Source organism: Choristoneura fumiferana, chromosome 25 (genome assembly GCF_025370935.1).
Source record: "Choristoneura fumiferana chromosome 25, NRCan_CFum_1, whole genome shotgun sequence".
NCBI classification, from domain to species: Eukaryota; Metazoa; Arthropoda; class Insecta; order Lepidoptera; family Tortricidae; genus Choristoneura; species Choristoneura fumiferana.
This window is the reverse complement of record NC_133496.1, coordinates 10,312,004-10,333,218: the sequence shown is the minus strand read 5'-3', so window position 1 is coordinate 10,333,218 and position 21,215 is coordinate 10,312,004. Positions and strand designations below refer to the sequence as shown.

The 21,215-nt window shown below is 35.9% G+C and overlaps 2 protein-coding genes and 1 long non-coding RNA gene across 4 annotated transcripts in view; 2 read left to right on the top strand and 1 right to left on the bottom strand.

Moving 5' to 3' along the window:
- The window catches only part of LOC141442086 (uncharacterized), a 55,070-nt gene that overhangs the window by 12,291 nt on the left and 21,564 nt on the right, over positions 1–21,215 (top strand). The window lies entirely within an intron of this gene.
- Positions 5,337–9,620, bottom strand: LOC141442097 (uncharacterized). Its single transcript, XR_012452881.1, has 2 exons — positions 9,434–9,620; positions 5,337–8,332 (listed from the first exon to the last, which is right to left on the bottom strand). It is a non-coding gene; the product is annotated as an uncharacterized lncRNA (long non-coding RNA).
- LOC141442516 (uncharacterized) overlaps positions 20,661–21,215 on the top strand; it is a 2,882-nt gene continuing 2,327 nt past the window's right edge. Inside the window, exon 1 of the mRNA XM_074107537.1 lies at positions 20,661–20,730. Coding sequence (XP_073963638.1) covers positions 20,661–20,730 — 70 coding nt within the window. The remainder of the gene's footprint in view (positions 20,731–21,215) is intronic.

The following is a 21,215-nucleotide window of genomic DNA, read 5'->3' as shown; positions in this document are numbered from 1 at the left end:
AAAATAGGTATATAAGTCTCTCGATTACAATAAAAAATTATATCTGTGTAGGTGAAATGGATAAAATTTCCCCTAAAGGGGTAAAACTGGGGGGTAAAGTTGGTATGGAACTTTTCTCGTTTCTGGACAGCATTACGAAGTTGTGGTTATACTTACAGGGTCTTGATAAAACATAAAAATGATCTGCGTAGCAAAGATAAAGAAAGAAGAAGTAGCTTACGATTTATTAGGGGTGGTTTCAATGAGATTCCTTATTTCTAGACTAAAAAATATGGCTGGTCACAATTTGAAATGATCCGTGTTGGCGACTTCATAGGGAGGGGTTTTTTCATTACAAAATGTACAACTAAAATGTGGAAATTAAATTAATATTTAAAATGATGTGTGAAATAAATTTGCAATTATTATGCAGAGGTAAGTACCTACCTAACTTAAAAATTACTCATTGGGTTGTGCATAATAAAATCATTAATATTAATATAAGCGTAATTTGTGTGATTATCCGTTCTTATTTATCATTTACTTATTTACAATATTATGTACAGTGCAATTTCGAATATATCCCTACTTCGGGTTCTAGATTAAGATTCGGTTCTCGCCGGAAGCACACGAGATAATTAATTTTACGCTATGCACACAGATACAAATGTCACAATTATAACGGGGGTTAATTAAAACATATGCCCTGATAAACTAAAGTACATGCGGACGAAGTCGCGGGCAAAAGCTAGTTTATATATTACTAGGATAGTAGGATTGTATATACCGGGTGTGGCCTGTAATAATTAAAACATAGATCATACTCGTTAAACTGAACAAATAGTTCAGCGACTTTTTTGAAAAATGCGCGTTTGTAGATATGTACTTAACTGTATTGTCTTAAACGCGATTTCGCGATTTTTACTCAAAGTCTATGGTCAGAAGTCGAGTCGTGAGTTTGGTCATAACGTCAAGGTAATTTAGCAATAATTTGTTGAATTGAAGCCCGGTTCTCATGTAGTGAATTTACGCCTATATACAGCTGAATTCCTTATCGGTGTATTGTAATATTATTGAACATTGGGTAAGGTAAACGTAGGAGTGCCTGTCACTGTCCTAATATTTGACATCTTTTATTTTAACGTCAATGTAATTTTAGCAATAATTGAATTTAAGTCCCGATTCTTATGTACCTATTGAATTGATCGCCTATATACAGCTATCGCTATCGTTTCCGATGTATTGTAATATGTATTGAACATTGGGTAAGGTAAACGTAGGAGTGCGAGTCACTGTCCCAATAGTTGACATCTTTTATTTTAACGTCAAGGTAATTTAGCAATAATTTGTTGAATTTAAGTTCCGGTTCTTATACATAATGTAGTGAATTCACGTCTATATACAGCTGAATTCGTTTCGATGTATTGTAATATGTATTGAACATTGGGTAAGGTAACCGTAAGAGTGTGTGTCACTGTCCCAATAGTTGACATCTTTTATAGGGTGTCATCCATTACGCATCTTATCTTTGTAAATCTATTATTCGTTTAAATTTCTTTTCCTTAAAATACTTCATAAATCTCTAAGTATCTACTTGACTCTATGCGCAACTAATCGAATATCGCATTTTGATTATTATGTCTTTTAAAAGCCATTTTTCAAAGGCAACGTGCTAGGTAGCAAGAAAATAGCTTAGTAAAACAAAGGTAAAACGATTACTGCAATATTAGTGTTATGTTATCGCTGTTTTATACGAACGCAGCAGGTTAAATAAATGCTTGTACAAATATTGACAAATAGGTCCACTCATTAAATATATGTGACGCTTTTAACTTGATATAAAACTGTGTAAAACACATCATCAATCCTCAGCTTGTTCGTTTGCCATCCTGTTTCATAAAAAAAAATACTGAAAAGGCCATCAAGTTAAAGTCAAAAATATCTTATTTCAATTTAGGCTATTAGGGTGCTTGAGCACTTATGATGTCAAAAAATCTAGTAGCCTAAGTTTCTAGAAGCCTTTGGCTTATCGACGTTAGTAGGAAAATCACATATGTTCTTCCTAACATACACGATTATTTCAAAAAAGTTTCAAAAACATAAAGCGACGGCAGGGTTAGGATACCTGTTTCCTTAAAAAGAGATCTTAAAAATTGACGCGTCTTCAAATTATAAATTGCTCTAATTGCTCGCTTTTGTAAGATAAAAATTTAATCAATGTCTACAGCAGATCCTTATAAAATGAGGCCGTACGAAATAATGCTATTAAAGTAAGCAAAATACACCAACCGTGCCGTCGCCACATAGATTAGCTGCCGTATTTCCAGACTGCAAAAGTAGAGCTGCTGATTGCTGTGACGTGAGGTCCCCACTGTAGTTTAGAATCGAGTGTTATTCCGGAAAATACTTTTTTTTACAATTTCAATAGTTTGACCATTTAACTATATATTAGAGACTGAATTCGAGTTAGATGAATTGAGAATTTAATACATTTGGTTTTCTTAGGATTTAGTACCTAACAAATAATGGCAGCAAACCATGCGGATATCACGGACAGGGTTTCATTGGGTTCAATGAAGTTGGTGTCTTTTCTACTAACCTTGAACAGTAAAGACGTGTCGTCAGCAAACATAACTATAGCCGACTTTTGGCTTACCATATAAATTAGGTCATTTACATAAATAAGATACAGGAATGGGGCCTTGAGGCACTCCCATTTCAACCACAGATCCCCCCGATACCGTTCCGTTAATCGCTACCTTTTGCTTTCTTTGTGTGAGTTAAGATTTAATGAGTTCTTAAGCGAGACCACGAATGCCATAAAGATTTAACTTACAAATTAAAGTATCAAGATCCTCGCAATCAATAGCTTTCGAAAGGTCGCAGAATACACTTATAAGCGTTCATGTGATTCCTCCTAATCTTGCAATATGAATTTAACTAAACTATGATCCGCGTCTGTAGTAGATCTACCTTTTGTGAATCCGAACTGCTGTGGATGCATGGTTTTATGGGTATTAAAATGCGAGATCATTTGCGTCAGCATTATTTTTTCGAATATTTTGCTATACGCTGATAGGATGGGACACCGGACGATAATCAGAGGGGTCATCTTATCACTGATTTAAAATAGAAACTTCTTTACTGTATATCATCAAATCTGGAAATACGCCTTCATCTATACAGCTATTAAAAATAAAAGCTAAAGTTGGAGCAACGACATCTAAAATGGAATGTAGAACCTTAACTGATCCTTATCCATCCATGATCCTTAATTCTTAGAAACGGAAGATATAATAAGGAAAAAGTTAAAACTGTTCCGTGTGTGTCCTATCCTGGAACTGGTTCGAGTTAAAACACTTACACAGCAGAAAAAAATTTCATGGAATTACGAATTACTTTACCAACAGGATCCGTAGCGCACCTTGTCAAAGCACTTACATCTTAACTTTAACTTGAAACAAAAGAATAATTCAATTGTTAACTTTACGAAACAACTGGACAAGTCTCTTTAATTTATAAGTACCTACCGTTCTGAAGTGTGAAGTCACTACATTAGGTTACGGTAGCGTTGTGCTTCAATTGATTACATCATTAATCCATCATTATCATTGTTTTATTCAAAGTGAAAATATTTTATATTGATTAAAAACGTGTATAATATTACAAAATGGACCTAAAATATAAAAAATATTTTTTCACTTCTCATCTCGTAAAGTTCGTGTTTAAAGTAAAATCTTCGTCTAAGATCAAGGTTATCAGGTGTCAACAGCACAAACAAAAAAGTTTCTATTTTTTTTTAATTATTATTAATTTATTATTTAATACTGTTTAATTACTCAAGATACAAACAATATGATAGAAAACAAAATAAAAAAAACTACATAAATATTCCATTCCATCCCAGCCTATATACGTCCCACTGCTGAGCAGCAGCCTTCCTCTCAGAACAAGAGGGTGGGGCATAGTTCCCACGCGGGCCCAGTGCGGATTGGTAACTTTACACGCACCATTGAATGCTCGTAGGTTAGTGCAGTTTCCTCACGATGTTTTCCTTCACCGTAAAGCTCGTGGTACATTTTAAAAAGTAATTCCGCACATGAATTTCGAAAAACTCAGAGGTGCGAGCCGGGTTTGAACCCACGACCCTCTGCTTGAGAGGATATAGGTCAAACCACTAGGCACCACGGCTACATAAATATACCTAACTATAAAAGCAAAAACACCATCTAAGAGACCTCCTGCGCATAGACCCCAGCACACTGGCGGCATTACCTTTTGTACAGTAACAGAAATTCGCCTGGGAGAGGTAAGCGCCAGCTCTGGGGTCTCCTGAGGTTCTATCAGCCGGGACGACAAGGCCCCCATGAAGCCTTCATGTCAGCCGACCAGGGATCGATTTGTCTCACACTGCGAGCGCCGCAAAACTCATAGTCCTTTAAAAGAGAAGAGTATTGGGTGCTGAGAACTTAATAATTATTGCGTTAATTAATTCATATAAAACTAAAAACCAATTCATAGTAAATCAATAAACAACTAAAATATAATAATCACGAAAAAATAAAAGTTAACATTGAAGGTGAAACCATTTTCCACTGTTGCTTTCATTTCTTCGCAAATCTAAGTGAAAAGTAGAGTTGTTAGAACTCGAGCATTAAACCCATATTTCCCCTCCGACGTGTCTATGACCCTCGCCGTACCGGCTCGGGTGGCGTATATAAAAACGTCTTGGGAAAAAATGGCTCGTTTTATGCTCTTGCTTGTACAATCTACTATTGCATTTCTTGCCGACTTCTCAACAGAATTTTAGGAATTAAACGAACTTACCTTGTGAAGTTCAATTCCAATTATGCGAGGGTTTCAACCGAAGACGATTATAATATTACAGTGCAGCTCGTGAGATGGTGCTATCTTCTCACACATTTAGAGCTATAAAACTAAAAAAAATAAAGCTTCATTTCCGGTTCCGCTCCCCACCACTGCGCGCTAGCAACTCTGCGCCCGCGTCGTCTAGCCTCATTTTTCAGAGCAATTTTTGTGTTATATTCGGGTTACAAATATTTTTTATTATTTTTTATTGTATGGGATGGGAGGGATGGGACGACCTAATCGTCTTCGGTTGAAACCCTCGCATAATTGGAATTGAACTTCACAAGGTAAGTTCGTTTAATTCCTAATTATCCTTCGGGTTTCAACCGAAGACGATTATAATATTACAGTGCAGATGTTCAGAGCCCAGTAATGTTAGCCAAGGCCGTTAATAAGAAAATAATAAAAATATATTTCAAGGTAGAAGAGTAAATCTATCTAACTACCTAAACAATAGGTACTTGTATTACTCGTATATTGTTGATTTGATGTACAGCCTAAGGTTTTTTTTTTTTTTTTTTACCAATAGGTGTAACCTTGTATTTATTGTATCTACCTTTATTAATGTTTAAAAGAAAGATTAAAATAGTATTCTTACATGGCAATGCTTGATTGCCGCAGCCCAAAAAACGTTTTCATTATTATTCGTTTTTCGACTCCTATGCGTTAGCTAGCATAGCACTTATAGAATATACTTAACTCCAGCCAGGAGTCTTGCGAACCACATATAAAGACTGTGGGCAGTGGTATCGATACCAATATCTTAGTACCTTTTTAACCCAATGTGCCAGGGTGCCAGGGTTTAGACAACCAACTTTTACTTATTATGTGTATATGATATTTTTTAGTCCTAACAAAAAAAGGATATTCCTCGGAGCGATCGCGTAACTAGTTAATCTTTGATCTAGTTTTAATTATGTACGTCTGCACATCCAGTAACGTGCAGCACGACTACTGGGGATTTTATGGATGTTAGGTAATCTCATTAACAGTTAATGAGCCCCAGACCTAAAGGTTTTAATAAAATATCTTATTTTAATCACAATATCGTTTTTATGTATTGATATATTTTCTATTTTGATTGAACGATTTGCCTGTATTCTTTCGGCAGAGCACGGCAATAGCTAAGGTTTTATAAAACAAATTTGATAAGGTCACATTTTTGTACGGATGTTATATTGATATTGGTTCAATAGATGTATTACATCTGGTTTGGAGGAAAAAACCTCCAAACTCTTCATAAATCGAGTGATATTCGTAGATACATCTATAGATCTACAAGGCAGACCTAAGAGTGTTTAAACTGTCGAAGCTATCGCTTTATTCAATTTTTAAAGTTAAACAAGTAACTTGTTAGCTATTTAAATTAAATTTTTACAGAAGTGCCACAAGGCTGGGTTCATTTAAAGTTGTAATTGCAAAAGGGGCCATTACTACATCTAAGGACGCTTGTGGTATCTAGATTATCAATGTCCTAATACTTTGGTTGCCATTGCCACCAGGACTGACTCGCAGGAAGTAGGTAGGTGGCATTTTCTGTAAGGAGAAAAAAGATTTAACAGGTCCAAAAAACAAATTATGGATGACCGGTAAAAGCGGTATTTTACCATTAAGAGGTTTTCCGTGATGTCTAAAATGATTTTTCTATCATTCGCGTTATAACTAAGGTTTCGCGTATATATGAACCAGTCACTGTATATCACACAAGATATCTTATAAGACGCAAACCAAAATGTTTCTAATGTTCACACCACTATAATCCGTTAAATTTTAATAATTTATGTTATTAATTCGGTGTAAATGTAATATATGTAGTAGTGGTGTTATCAATTGTTAACTAACAGAACATCATCATCTTTTAAGTCTCTCGAAATTTTTAGGCCATAAAACACGGTACTTAGTTGACTCGAGTGTGTTTATATGACAAGAAAAACAAATGAGTCCCTGTATGGTTACCGTTGGTGCTTTTTGGTTCCCACATGCATTACCACACCACACCCAAGGGTGTTGGGTGCTTCATGAAAGCGTATGTGGTAAGTAATTCGGTTTACGAATTGGGCAGCATGAGGTTATGTTATCTCGCCGCCATACAAAATATCAATTTAAATAATGATCAATATTCATTTGTTAGTTGTTATTTTCAGTACAGCATCAGTGCTAAAAACTATAACTTACTGTACATCCAGTCGTAGCTGACAGCGGAGCATGCGGAACTTTGAAACGCTAAGAATTCTGCAAAACAACTTCTAAGCATGAATGCGTCTCGATTGTTAATCAGTTTTTTATTAGTTTGAAAGAAAAATAAAATAACATAAAAACCATGTTTGTGGTATTGCATATACACACACAGAGTTTGCAAAATGAAAAGTTGCGAGCTGAACCAGGTTGCCAAACGTTAGGTACGTTGCGAAAAAGCAGTAACCGGTAAGGTCTTACTTTGTGCTAATACTGGTAATTTCTTTAATTCATTGCTGGTAGTAATTAAGTTGGCAAAATAGTCTACAATGAATAAATGAATAGTTCTCAGATATCTAGTAAATCAGACATACCTAAATTAAGTGCTCAAGCGCTGGTTTAAGTATGTTTGTGAGTACAAACCTTTCTTTCACATAAGTCGTACTCTGTTTCTGCATTTTTATTTTTATAAATATGTTTACATACATTTAAAGATTAGTTTTGCTATAAAATAGCTGTGCTGTAATAGCTTAAGCGTTGTACAATAGTCACCCATGATAAAATATTTATTATCCTCTACAGATTTCTAAGTTCTTGTCAATTTAGTGTAAATCAGTGTTTGACTTAAGCATTGTGAGAATTGATAAGACGAATTTTTCGTCACATGGGCGACCACAGACTCACTAATGCTCCGGTATGTATCATCAATATCCGGGTTCCTCGTCACACACCAGCAGGTCAGCGAGAACGCTCTGACCGGTGACGGTGGAGATTGCTTGCTGACCGGGTATTTGCTGCCGACCCGGGCTAGTAGGTGTATGATTGAGTGTTAGGTTGATACACCTTGTATCCTTCTGGATTCAATTCTATTTAGGTAGGACAGAAACTAGAGTTGGTACCAATTATAGGGTAAGATAAATTCAGTTTTTAATTATAGAATATCAATTAATTATTGTTATTAATTATTAATTAATTTAGAATTATATTATTTAGATATCAATTATTTCAGCTTTGGGTTGAGTATTAAAAGTTCTGTTTTGTGATCCAAAACCAAGATAACTTAATCGTTTGTGAATCTGCATCACTCATCGTAAAAGTAAAAGTAAGTAAAAGTGAGGCCGGTTACAGCTACCTGCGGCGACTTCTCGTCCAGTGGCGACTCGTTCCTCAGCGGCTCCTCCGTTTTTGGCGCTGGTCCGGCGGGCGGCGGCGGCTCGGCGCGGTAGTCCCACGGCGGTCGACGGCAGGGGCGCCCGACACTCAGTCGTTGCTGGTATGCGCGGCGGCGCCCCCCCAGAGTTTAGAGCACCTCGAGATCTTTTTACAGTAGGTGGCTTGTATAATGCAATAATAATTTATTAAGACGAAGATTGACCTGATTAGTAGGTTTAAGCATACTTACATCATCTACGCTCTTTACTTGCGTGCAGTATTGGAGTATTGTTGCACATGTTATATATGCGATTTACGCGGAGCAACAAGGACTCGCACTATAAAAATGGAGTATTGTTGTATCTATATGCTATGTATATATGGTTCCTCTACGCGATTTACGCGGAGCAACAAAGACACACACTATAAAAGTGGAGTATTGTTGTACCAATATGTTATGTACCTCTATATGGTTCCTCAGACGCGATTTACGCGGAGCAACAAAGACACACACTATAAAAGTGGAGTATTGTTGTACCAATATGTTATGTACCTCTATATGGTTCCTCAGACGCGATTTACGCGGAGCAACAAGGACTCGCACTATAAAAGTGGAGTAGTTGTCATGTCATGTATTTAGTCGACGCGATTCGGAGGAGGCAAACAAGCAGTACTATTAAAGGAGGAAGATATGACACAATGACTTATAGGCTAAAATGAATGATGTATGTACGTACATAATATATTTATATGTCAAGCGTCCTCGACACGATGTACGTGGAGTAACAGGACTTCTATACTACGTATTAAAGTGGATTGTCGATATGTACAATTAAGGAATATTAACAGAGTCTCAACACTCTTAAAGTGAAGCAATATATGCATTTATTATCCTTAACGCCACTTGTGTACAGTACCAAGACCGAGACATTATTAGAGTGAAATGTAGGTAGGACTTTAGTTAATCTTTAACAATATTCAAGTCATGTAAAAATATAAAAGGTTTGTGATACTTGTGTCGTGATTCAACACTATTTAAATGAAGAGTATAAATATCATCAGTATATTCATTTGAATTTGGGACGTACGTTACGTAGTATAAATATTAATAATTACATCATAATTTTATCGGTCTGATCAAGACGGTCAAAATATGCGGGTAGGTGTATTTTATCATCACCTAATTTCTGTCCGCAGCTGTATTCCAGTACAATTTTAGTGCTGTTTTTAATACAAATAGTAATAATGATTATTTTACCTGACTCGCTAGCATCATAAGGATCACGTTCCCATCTAGTGTTGTAACTATTACCTGTCGTCACTTTCTAATGATTTTGAACAACGTGGTTTTTCCAATGATTTCTGCACTTTTTTCACTTAATATTATCATAGCCAATAACTCTTGGCATAAGCTTTCCCATTTATGGAGCACCGGGAGGTGTGATTCCGATAAAACAAAAACATTGAAGGTGAACCTTGTTTCCACTGTTGCTCTAGCGCGCAGTGGTGGGGAGCGGAACCGGAAATGAAGCTTTATTTTTTTTAGTTTTATAGCTCTAAATGTGTGAGGAAGATAGCACCATCTCACGATGCTCTTGTTGTAATATTATAATCGTCTTCTTGCCGACTCCCAAAGGATAATTCCTAACTGCTGGTAGATTTTTTCTATCTGTGTATCAGAGAGAACACAATCGCTTCTTTCTGCTCGCCAACTTGTATCTAGTTTGTATCACGTTCATCGTCAACGGTGGAACAAGTGCCTAAACAAACCCACTGGTAATTAAATAATATATCAACTGGCGTTTATTAGGCATATTTTCGACATCCTGTACCTACATATGTACCTATATTTCGACGCAAGTTTAACGCGTCACGATTACTGATGTCCAAAAAAATGAATGCATTGTATTAAAGATTCGTAGTGTGTAGGTACTTATTTAAAACAGTAACTATAGGTCACGACAGTTGAAGTGAACGATTTTACACATAGATACACATCGACATCTATGTACCTTACGGCACTAGACTGGCTGTTTGAAACAAAACGCGCGGCGCATCAATCATCAATATTACTTTGACACAACCGCTGTCACGGACGTCAATAGACTAGTCAACTGTCCACAAAACCGCGCTGTGAACTGTTTTTGTGCGCCGTTTTGATGTAAGAAACATGTAGTCTAGTACATAGATGTCAATGCACATACAGCTACATGAAGAACGATTACCTAAAAGGAGAATGAATGAAATGAATGAGTGAATGTCAAATTACCACTGTCATACATGTCATGTTCTTGTGTGCGTGACCGCAACTCTGGTGGCACTACCTATAGCTTCCATTTCTTGTGTTGTAACTAAAATTGAGACTCCCAACCCAACCACTTTATATCAATCTTCATTATATATGACGAACACAAACCATACGTTTAATCTAATAAGTTACAAATCGTTTCGGATATTTTCACCCCTCGGGATCCATGTCAATAAATACAGATATGTAACGCCCCTCCAAATAATCAATACCAACTTAGTACCTACCCGGTGTATTATATCACAGAATTTTCCTCCTGCTCGTCAAATCTTGAATACCGATTAGGGTATCAGTTAACCCATCGAAACGGTTTAGATCAGGTACATGAGACAATGGGCCCTTTACCCCGCATGAAAAACCGATAGGTATGTATCTAATCGTCTTCTGCTCAAATTTTACGGTGCTTTGATTTACCTTATACTCGTTATGAACGACGTCATTAAATCAACGACAAATTTAAATTATCCCAATTTAATTAATCTCAATAACTTCAAGTCAGGGTCACAAGGTTATATAAAAATTAGCATTATTCGTGGCCATCTTTAGTAATATTATGATTTCGAAAGTGAGTATATTGTGTTTGTATGGGGTCTATATTGACTCCCATAACGTTAAACTTTCGATTTGGTTTATCCATACCGTTGTTTGTCATAATCGTTGCTCGTCATATTATCTTTGGTCATAATTTCAATAGTCAGTCATAACTATTGAATTTCATACCGTTATTTGTCATAGCATTTAATGTGGTAATTGTATTGAAGGGTTAAAATTCAAAAGGAATATTATTATTTGACATAACTCATATCTGTCAGCTGGTACTTTTTGTAAGGGGTCACAGTTCTAACCTAACCTAATCTACTTTTCTGGCTACTGTTTTTTTTTGTAAGGGTCGCAGGTCTAACCTAACCTAACCTGCTTTTTTGCCAGCTGGTCCTTTTTAAAAGGAGTCACAGTTCTAACTTTCTAATGTTTTTAATGTATGACATGTATTATTTCTGAATTTTAAAATTATTCCTTTAAAACATTAGAGAAAAAATGGTATGAATAATAATAATAATAGTAAATATAAAATATGACGTACAATATTAATGAAAAATAATATCTATAATAATATCATAATATCAAAAGGAATACCGTGCCTTTTGATATTATGCTGATAAATTTTATGTCTTTTGTCTTGTATGGCATGTAACATTTTATTTTACTTAATCATTATATTTATTTCGCGTTATACCTAACAACGATTATGACTATTGATTATTATGACCAAAAATAATATGGGTACCGAGTTATGACTATCGAAAATCGAAACAATAAAATTATGGGTGTCGAAGGGATCCCGTTTGTATGTTACGCTTTCGCCCTTTTAAAATTTTTTGGTGTGCGTAGGTAAAGATTTATCCTATTTCCTTCTTAGGATTTCAAACTATCCTAAGAAGGAAATATGATAATTTTTGTCTTGGAATTTATGTTAAGTTCCTGCGGACGCAAGATTAAAGGATTCTTCGCAGACGATATATATAAGTTATTGAATCAGGCGTTACTTTGCGGAGGTCCATATTAATGAACTAAAAGAATTTCCTTGCTCACCCGCGACCTTACAATAGCTAAGCTTATGCAAAATATGCGTGTTCATGCAGTTCCTCCACCTCCACACTGTAAGAACACACACAAATCACACAAACCCATCTACCACCACCACACTACACTGACGCGTTTCGAACTCAACCAGAGCTCATCTTCAGAGTGACACAACCGTACACCATGCTACCAGTTGTTAGACGAACGAACCACAACCACCGTTTTAATTTGTCAGTGTAACTCCCCAAGTACCCACATATGTTTTATGAAACAAAACAAAACTACCCACAAGTTATTAATAAAAAAATTTAACCGTCCTTCAAAACTATCTTGATTTTTATTTATTTACTGTCAAGGCATGTTTTATTAACTACCATTGCTGAAATTAGAACCAAGCCGTAGCAAGGGAGATGACTCTAAATTTACCTGCTCGTTAATAATAGACCCCATACTGTTGTATCTAATTATCTCCATGCATTCTAAAACATCGAGACGAAACCCCTCGCCACAATAATGTAACACTTCATACGAATCTGAGTCCGATAAAGAATGATTTAGTTCCAACAAATGTTTGGCAAAATTCGACTTATCAGGATGCTCATTCCTATATGCCGAAACATGCCCTTTAAATCTAGCATTAAAACTGCGACCTGTCTGACCAACATATACTTTACTGCAGTCATTACAAGTGAGCTTGTATACACCCGATCTAGTTCCTTTATCTACCTTCTCTTTGTGGTTACAAAGTTTAGAGTACAAAGAGTTGTTAGTCTTAAAGGCTACCTTAACATTGTTTGATTTTAAAATACCATAAATTCTATCAGATCTTCAAAGACACCTCGTCAAACTCAGAATTACAACGTAATATGTTACAATTCTAGAATTTATCAAACTGACCTTAACTTCAGAAGTGCAGGAACTTGCAGGTGGTAGGACCTTGGGCCAGGTCCGCCCGGATTGCTACCACCATTTTGCTCGCTAACCCTGCCGTGAAGCAGCAGTGCTTGCACTGTTATGTTTCGGCGTGGAGAGTAAGACAGCCGGTGAAATTACTGGCACTTGAGGTATCCCATCTTAGGCCTCTAGGTTGGCAACGCATCTACAATACCCCTGGTGCTGCAGATGTTTATGGGCGGTGGTGATCTCTTACCATCAGGACCCCCACTTGCTCGTGTGCTTGACTTTGAGGACGCAGAAAAAAAATAACGCATAATTTTATAATAGTAAGCTTAAGGCCTTTTTTATTGCTCGAAAACGTAAGTTTGGAAGACCCGAGATGACTGCGTTTAATGGCATCTACTAAACCAGAAGAGAGTAAAGGGTATTTTTAAGTAATTTACGGTTCAGGCACATTCAGCCGTCTGTTTACAATACAATACAAACACTCTTTATTGTACACCAGACATAGTAAGTGTTTAATAATTATGAGAAAGAAACCAAACGAATAAAAATGTATTTCATTCCGCAATTTGCTTTTACAACTTTTAATTAAAAGGAGGTACGAGCTGCATACAAATTGGTCATCGAAAGATTGTATATTTCACTTAAAATGTTTTAAATCTTTGCAGATGGATAGATTAATATTTTTTTAATTAGTGATTTTAATATTTAATTGAGTTTAATATCCCGAACTTGTTTAAACAATATTTACAAATACTTATCTCTCTTCTGTATCAAGTGTTAATTAATTATTCAGACAAGTATTAAATTTCCATTTGAAACATAAATATGACTCATAATAGAACGTTTTGTTTGTGCGTGTCTGCGTAATTAGAATATTCCGAAAAATAAGGATCAAAATATTGGATAGAGACTTGTTTACGAAACGAAATACCCATTATGTAGGTACTTATTCTATTTTCAAGTAAATCCTATCAAGGGCTTCATTACTAGGACATTCTTCGAATTCTAATTAATTTAATGTTTACGTGATTGAACTACGAAACTTTGAAATGCAAATTAACGTTTTGAAATTCTTTATAGAGTCAAGTTCGTTAGGTTTGATGGTACTTAATAATATTTTTGCTAAATTGAATCTTTTAAGTTAATTTCGCAAAGTTTCAAAATTATGAATTAGAAAAGATTCGTTTCATTATGGTTGTATAAATCTTACACCCTTAAAATTATTCAGTTTAACTGTAATTTTGTTAATTAATATTGTTACAAACTGAAGTTTTTCATAAGCGTCAAAATTAGGCATACATAGTTAAACTTTAAGTCACTAAGGACATAACCCCCAATTCATCCGACCAGTGGAATAATAAGTTTCACTTTGCCACCAACTCTGTTGTATCAGAAAAAAAGTATGTTCCTTGACGAAGGCTTCTTTGTTGCCGCGGTATATCGGAAACAAGAAAGAATACACTGTACTATGTTTTCATAATCTGTCAAACGCACGCTCAAAGAAGGACTCTTGGACGAGAATTTACGTGCCTAGAGTACGTACACACTGGCAAATTACGGCGCTTAGGGGTTTTTGCAACGTAAATTTCGTTCTTGTGTTTGAGGCGAATGTTGGAAATATTTTAAGCTTAAAAGTTGTGATAGGCGCCGTTTTAAATAGTTTTTTTGTAATATTTTAGGACAATCATTTATTTATTTCATTAAAATACACAGTACGTGTATCATAATATGTTTTAAGCGTAGTTTTGTTTTATTTGATCAAGGTTAGGAAAATAAACCCTAATCCTCCTCTGTTCTAAAAAATATCAAAAACTAATCTTAATCTTAGGATTAAGATAAAAATAAATCAATAATATTACACGAATACCAATAACATGAAATCATAAATAATGACCTAAAAGTAACTAACAACTAGAACAAATTTGTAAAAGTGTATCCCCCCGCGGCATAGACCCAAAGATGCTGGCAGCATGTCCTCGCTGTATAGCAATGCTGATACGTTGTGCAAGGAAGCTGCCAGCTCTTCTGTCCCCTGTGGTATCCGAAAGTCGTTTTGAAAATTCTTTATAAAGGATTTTTGCACTGGGCCCCCACGGACCTAAGTTCTCAACCCCGAATGACACAAAGCCCCGAATGGGACAAAGTTGTATTCAAGGCCGAGACCATTGTATTTGTTTACAATCCTTCGGGTTTTGGGGGAAATCGGAAGGATTCGTGTAGTAGAAAATGACAATTGTCTTTTTGACTTAGTAGCAATCCATCACGCGAAGAGTGCACTCGTTGTGTTTTTATTGATTTATATAGAGCAGTTAAAAACCACCACTTAAAAGTACATTAAAAAAATAGTAAACTAAAGCAGACCAAAAAAATTCATTTGACATACCCAAAAGAAGTAGATACAGTATAACAACAGCTCTATATACTTTCAAATAAAAGTAGTGTGTTCAGCGGCGGGTGCTCTCTATTTAAATTAACGATAAATGAATTCGGAAATCCTGACTTTGTTTTATTTGTATCATGACAAAAAGTCATATTGCATTAAAATTTGAAAAAGATAAAGAAGCTTAATATTATTACAGTAAGGTTTATTTTGTACTGATGGTTATTCTTGACATAACTTTTTACGGTAACTTTGAAAAGTTTTGCAAGTTGATAACAGAACAGAACCGCATATCACGATTGCGTGTCATCGTCTATGTACACGAAGCATGCTTCTATAAAATTCGAAGGTTTTTTAAGAGCTCACGGAATGTACCTTCAGTTTTTCCGTCGCCTCTGCTGCTGCACCAAGCTTGATTAACTTTTTCGCGGTCGTGGGAGGGAGCTAGTGTGTCTACGCAATTAGCGTCCCACACCAGCACACAGTTCTTAATATTTTTTAAAATATCGACCTAGATCATTTTTCTGGCTGTAGCGATAGCGTAGATAGGATTCAGGAGCGTTTGCTAAAAGCCTCCCTGAGGCGTAGAATGGTGTTACATAAATAATTTCAGTAGCGTCAACTACAAATTACGTGACTTTAGTCTTACTTGTTTTTATTGCAATTACCTACAACATTTTCTCCTAGGTAAGCTCTTATTCAATAGGTAGTTGGAGATGTCCACAGAATAAGCATTCATTTATGGATTGAAAATTCGGTCCATAATGTTTTAGTCGTATGTATTTTATAGTTGTCTATTTAGTTTTCTTTTCCATGCTGAAACGATAAAAGATTAGCTTTGTTTTTGTATTAGTATATATATCACTGTTAGTCAACAGTCAATAATTAAAAACCGGGAGTTCTTAACTCCTTTCATTACTTATTATCATTACAAATGCATTTGCAACAACAATAATTTTCTACAAGTTATAACTGATTAAATACCTAACTGACACATTTTAAGCACAATTTATAACGAAATGGCAATAATGGCCGCCGAGTCTATTTGCTAGACAGGCCGCACGCTTGACAAGAATTGTATGCCTGGTACCACGAAACTCAGTTTGCGCGGGGACAGGCGTCGCTCTTCATACAGTTTGCGATAGTTAGGCGACAGTCCCTATTCCACGAGGTTATCATAATACTTTTTAACCCTCGGAGAATAGACTGTATGTAGGGGGTTAATCTCTGGAACTAATGAACCGATTTTAAAAAGTCAGTCACAAGTTAGGCGGTGTCTTCATTAGCCCTTATTTACATAACGGTTGTATGCATTATACAAGGTGTTAATATATCTACTGAAAACCTTAACAAACATAAAGCTACATTATTCTAGATTAACAAAAGTATTAACAAAGTTGCGGCTCAGGATGACTTCGTCCACAGTCCCATTTTGTCACCTTCTTAAATCGTCCTCATTCTCATACAGTCTACTGTTCTGATTCGCCAACATTCCCACATCGTCACATTCCTATCTTGTCCGCTTTCTTACGTGGGCACAGTACCAAATCGTCAACAGTCTTATTTCGACTACAGTGCTAACACGTCAACATTCAAATTTAGACCACGGTGCTAACTCGTCAACATTATTGCATCGTTCATTATCCAGACTAATATAAATGCTCTATAAATGATTATTGAAAAAGGGCTTTTTTTGCAAATTATTCTCGGGATATTTTGCTAATTTAAACGCTTAAATTGACCATATCTGTGAGACAACGTCTGCTAAACGTGGTCGAGTTGGCACTGATGACCAAGTAGTACTGTGGTCTATAAAATAAAGTGGACGAGTTGACACTGTGGTCGAAATAGGAATGTAGACAAAATGGGATATGGACGATATCATAAAAGTGGACGAGTTAGAAAGGTGACGATTTAGGAATTGTAGCCTGACGACATGCCACTGTGGACGATTTAAGAAGGTGACGAAATGGGACTGTGGACAAAGTCATCCTGAGCCAAAGTTGCGTGCATTATACTTGTATATTTGTAACACAAAATACTCAGAAATATATCAATGTATTTTCAATCAGCTTCAAATTCATCTCAGTGATAATGAGAATATCGTCCACTGACCCGCACAGAGCACGGCTCTTCAAAGACCTATTCAAACGTTTTGATGAAAATTCAAATTATCTACACACATCGCTTTTTCATTAAACTTCTTTAAAGTTGAACTTTGTTTTACGTCCCTGTAAATTAAACATATTCTGTTTTGTTTTGAAAATTTATTCATGCGTGCGTAATCCTTTGGAAAAGGTATTATACTAATTGTAAATACAAAAATTTAGTTCCTTTTAAGAACTGCCAAAATAGTTCTAAGAAATAGAAATAAATTAAATTTTTCCGCGTATCTTTATTTTAGAGAAGCTTGATATTTCGGCACAGTTGCATGAGCCATGATCACAAGACGATTCTCGTACCGTTCTCTAAAATCGAGGTACGCGGAACAGAACCCAATTTAAGTCATAAAATCAGTAATGACCGCGATAGGTACTCTAAAACATTGTGTAATTTAAATTCATTGGAAATTGTTTGTACATAATATAAAAACATTTACTATGGTTGAAAAAAAAACACGTTGCATTGATCTGTAAATAAAGTTCACCCCACTTAACAACACAACTCCGCAAACTCCGTTCAAACTCGACAAATAACCACCGAACAAGTCTCCAAACGGTTTGTCATCGCGCCGACGACCTCTCAATCAGAACAAGTTTCTGTACGTCACATCCACGTCGAATCGTGCAATTAATTTAGAAGGTCACCCGTCTCTGTTTGCCTTGACAACCCCTGTAATCGAGTTTCGAGCGGTACACGCTTCAGCGCTGTAAATCACTAAATTTAATTCCGGACGCCCGCCGTTTGCATTTGAGGCCAGACTTGACTGCACTTGTATTCAGCTGAGTTGTTGCAAAGTTTATCGAATATAAAATGTAGACGTACCTATATAAGCCTTTACGAATAAAATAACCGAGAGCTCAAGTGAGTTTTGTTGACGAGTATTCTATTCAAACAAGCTGCACTGAAGATTTGTGAGTAGCTTGGATGTAATCACTAGCTAGAAGTTGTTTCCCTTCAAAATAAAAATATATTTAAGATAATTTATTGAATCAGGCGTTACTTTGCGGAGGTCCATATCAATGAACTAAAATAATTTCCTTGCTCACCCGCGACCTTACGATAGCCATCGTAAGGTCGCGGGTGAGCAAGGAAATTATTTTAGTTCATTTATATTTAAGATATATATTTTTTTAATTTATTTAACTTAAAACAATTAAACATGCATTACATTTAGTGTTACTCGCCAAACTGTAACGTTTATTGGCGAGAAGAGCTCATTTTATTTTATCTTACATAACAAACCTAACCACCTCATTCTACATTATTGTACAAACTTGCAAACAGAAATAACAAAATAATTTTTTTTTATGTATATTTGTCTTTTTTATGTAACACAATTAGCCATATTGTTAATAGGTATAACAACAAAAGTTCTTTCCACACCTAGGAATAAGTTTCCTCTACCATTACCTGTCTGTTACTTAGTTTTGTACGGCTAGCAAGGAAAAAATAACGGTTTTATACGTTTGTTCGATAATACCACTTGTTTAGCACATAGGTACACATTAAGTATCTAAGTTAACACAACATAATACATAGATTTATACAACTAAATAAATAGATTACCTTACTTTTTCGCCTTTTCGTATTTCCTTTTTGTACAATAAAGAGTACTTATAAACAAACAACACTGTAAAAATGTGTTGTGTTCATAGCAATTTTGCATTTTTTTAATCGCCAAGAAAATAATCATGCAAACGAAACATCCGTTCCACAAACGTACGTAAGTTTGTGGAACGGATGTTTCGTTTACATGATTATTTCAAATTATTTATGGATATTTTAGCAAACATGTCTTGCAAAGCAAATATATAGTCCGCTTCCGCTAATATTTTCTTTGCAAAATTTTGCTATCTTTTAAGTTTCAATAATATTTTTTCCTACATTTGAGCTTTTTTTTGTATCTAACATGGCGTTTCAGTTTAATAACCTTCTCGTAGATATTACGTAAGCGGCAAACCGTGCCCGTTTTATAACGAGGGACCTAGGTTTTGACGTTGTGAGTAGGGTCTTCGTCCTGAGACTTCTCGATCTCGATTTCATGGCTTTAAATTTGATCCCGGGAACTATTCGAGGGCTTAAATTGCGACAGAATATACCCGATGTTACGAACGGCTTACTTTTCAATCACGTATAAAATATAGTGTTGAATGTGGGTTTTATAGATATTTCTTGATAAGGCTTTGTCGATGCCGAGCTCCTATCATTTCGGAATTTATATAACGAATATAAGATAAATGTCCTAGTGTTTTGACATTCTAATGCCCGACAGATGGCACCTAGCTGTCAGCTCTATTAATAATAACTTAATAACATAAAAAATAAAGATAGAATCTACTAGGCAGTGACCAGTAACGAACTCATACTAGCTTACTAACTTTTAGATCATTCATCTAATCTCTTAAAGTATTTAACCAACCTCTTTTCGCATATTAGTCTATAATTCCTGGATTATAACACCGATAAATGAAAGCTGATTTACCTAATGACGTCATATGCTTTATAAATATTTATTTCTGCTCTGAAGAAGTTTTTCACAGGTAAGTTATTGGTAAAACGATGACGTAAACAGAAAACGCCTAATTTCCTTTTCTGCTGAAAACAGACGGCGTATCAAATTTTGAACCTGTCTCAACCGAGATTTGAAGTGACTTATCTTTCATGATTTAATAATTAGGTTTGTAAGAACAACAATTTATTTAACCTACCTACCTGATTTGGGATACCGGTGGGAAATCTGAGCATCTAGTGAAATTAAGTAAGTAAATAAATTAGAGATAACACGCGCGAGTTGCCTTACTCTCGCATTTTTTTATAAGTAAACTTGAAAATGTTACGTCTTCTTTTTCGCAAATAAACCAAAAATCAATTTGATAGAGGCAATTGAGTGCGTTAATACTCTTAGTAGCATTGTTTTCGTCCACCATCCATTCTTAACACCAACCAACCATGATTACTTAATTAGCAATAAAATTGTGACTATGCCTATGCTCTCTCAAGCAGAGGGTGGTGGGTTCAAATACGAACTAACACCCCAAGTTCCCAACCCAAACTGGGCCCGCGTAGGAACTACAGCTTATGCTCTCTCAGTCTGAAAGTAAGCGTGCCCAAGAAACGTTTTCACCACTTCTTTCTGTAACATGGTATAAGATGAGGCTAGAAAGAGAAATTGAATTCAATCCCGAACGTCAGCACGTTCAATACGGCCTCCACATACTTAGTAAGTAGCTACTTACTGTTGCTGCGTTGAGTAGCTACTCAATCTTAAACAAAACACCGCTCTAGAACGAGAACACTATATTATATAACACTTCGTATATATATGCTATAGCGTTGAGACTTCAACGCATTACTCGTTCATGTGCAGAAAGCAATATATTGGAGTCACGCGTGTAGGTCCTTAGTGTTATACAAAAAATCATCGGGAAATCATACGTGCGCGATCGCCGACGGAGCAACTCAAGCGTCCGGTCACGTACGCTCTCTGAGGGCGCGACGCCGTTGCGAGTTTACACTGCGCGATAGGTCAAACTATAGGCGACTTGATCGCGAACTTTGTCAGGGCAAGCTTTTTGTTAACGGTTATACTGTGCTAACTGTGTTACAGTTCTGAGAGCGTTATCACACTGGCAATATGTGGGCGAGTTTGAAAGCGAATTGAAGCGAAATCACTTAATACTCGCAGTGAAGGAGGGAAATCATTGC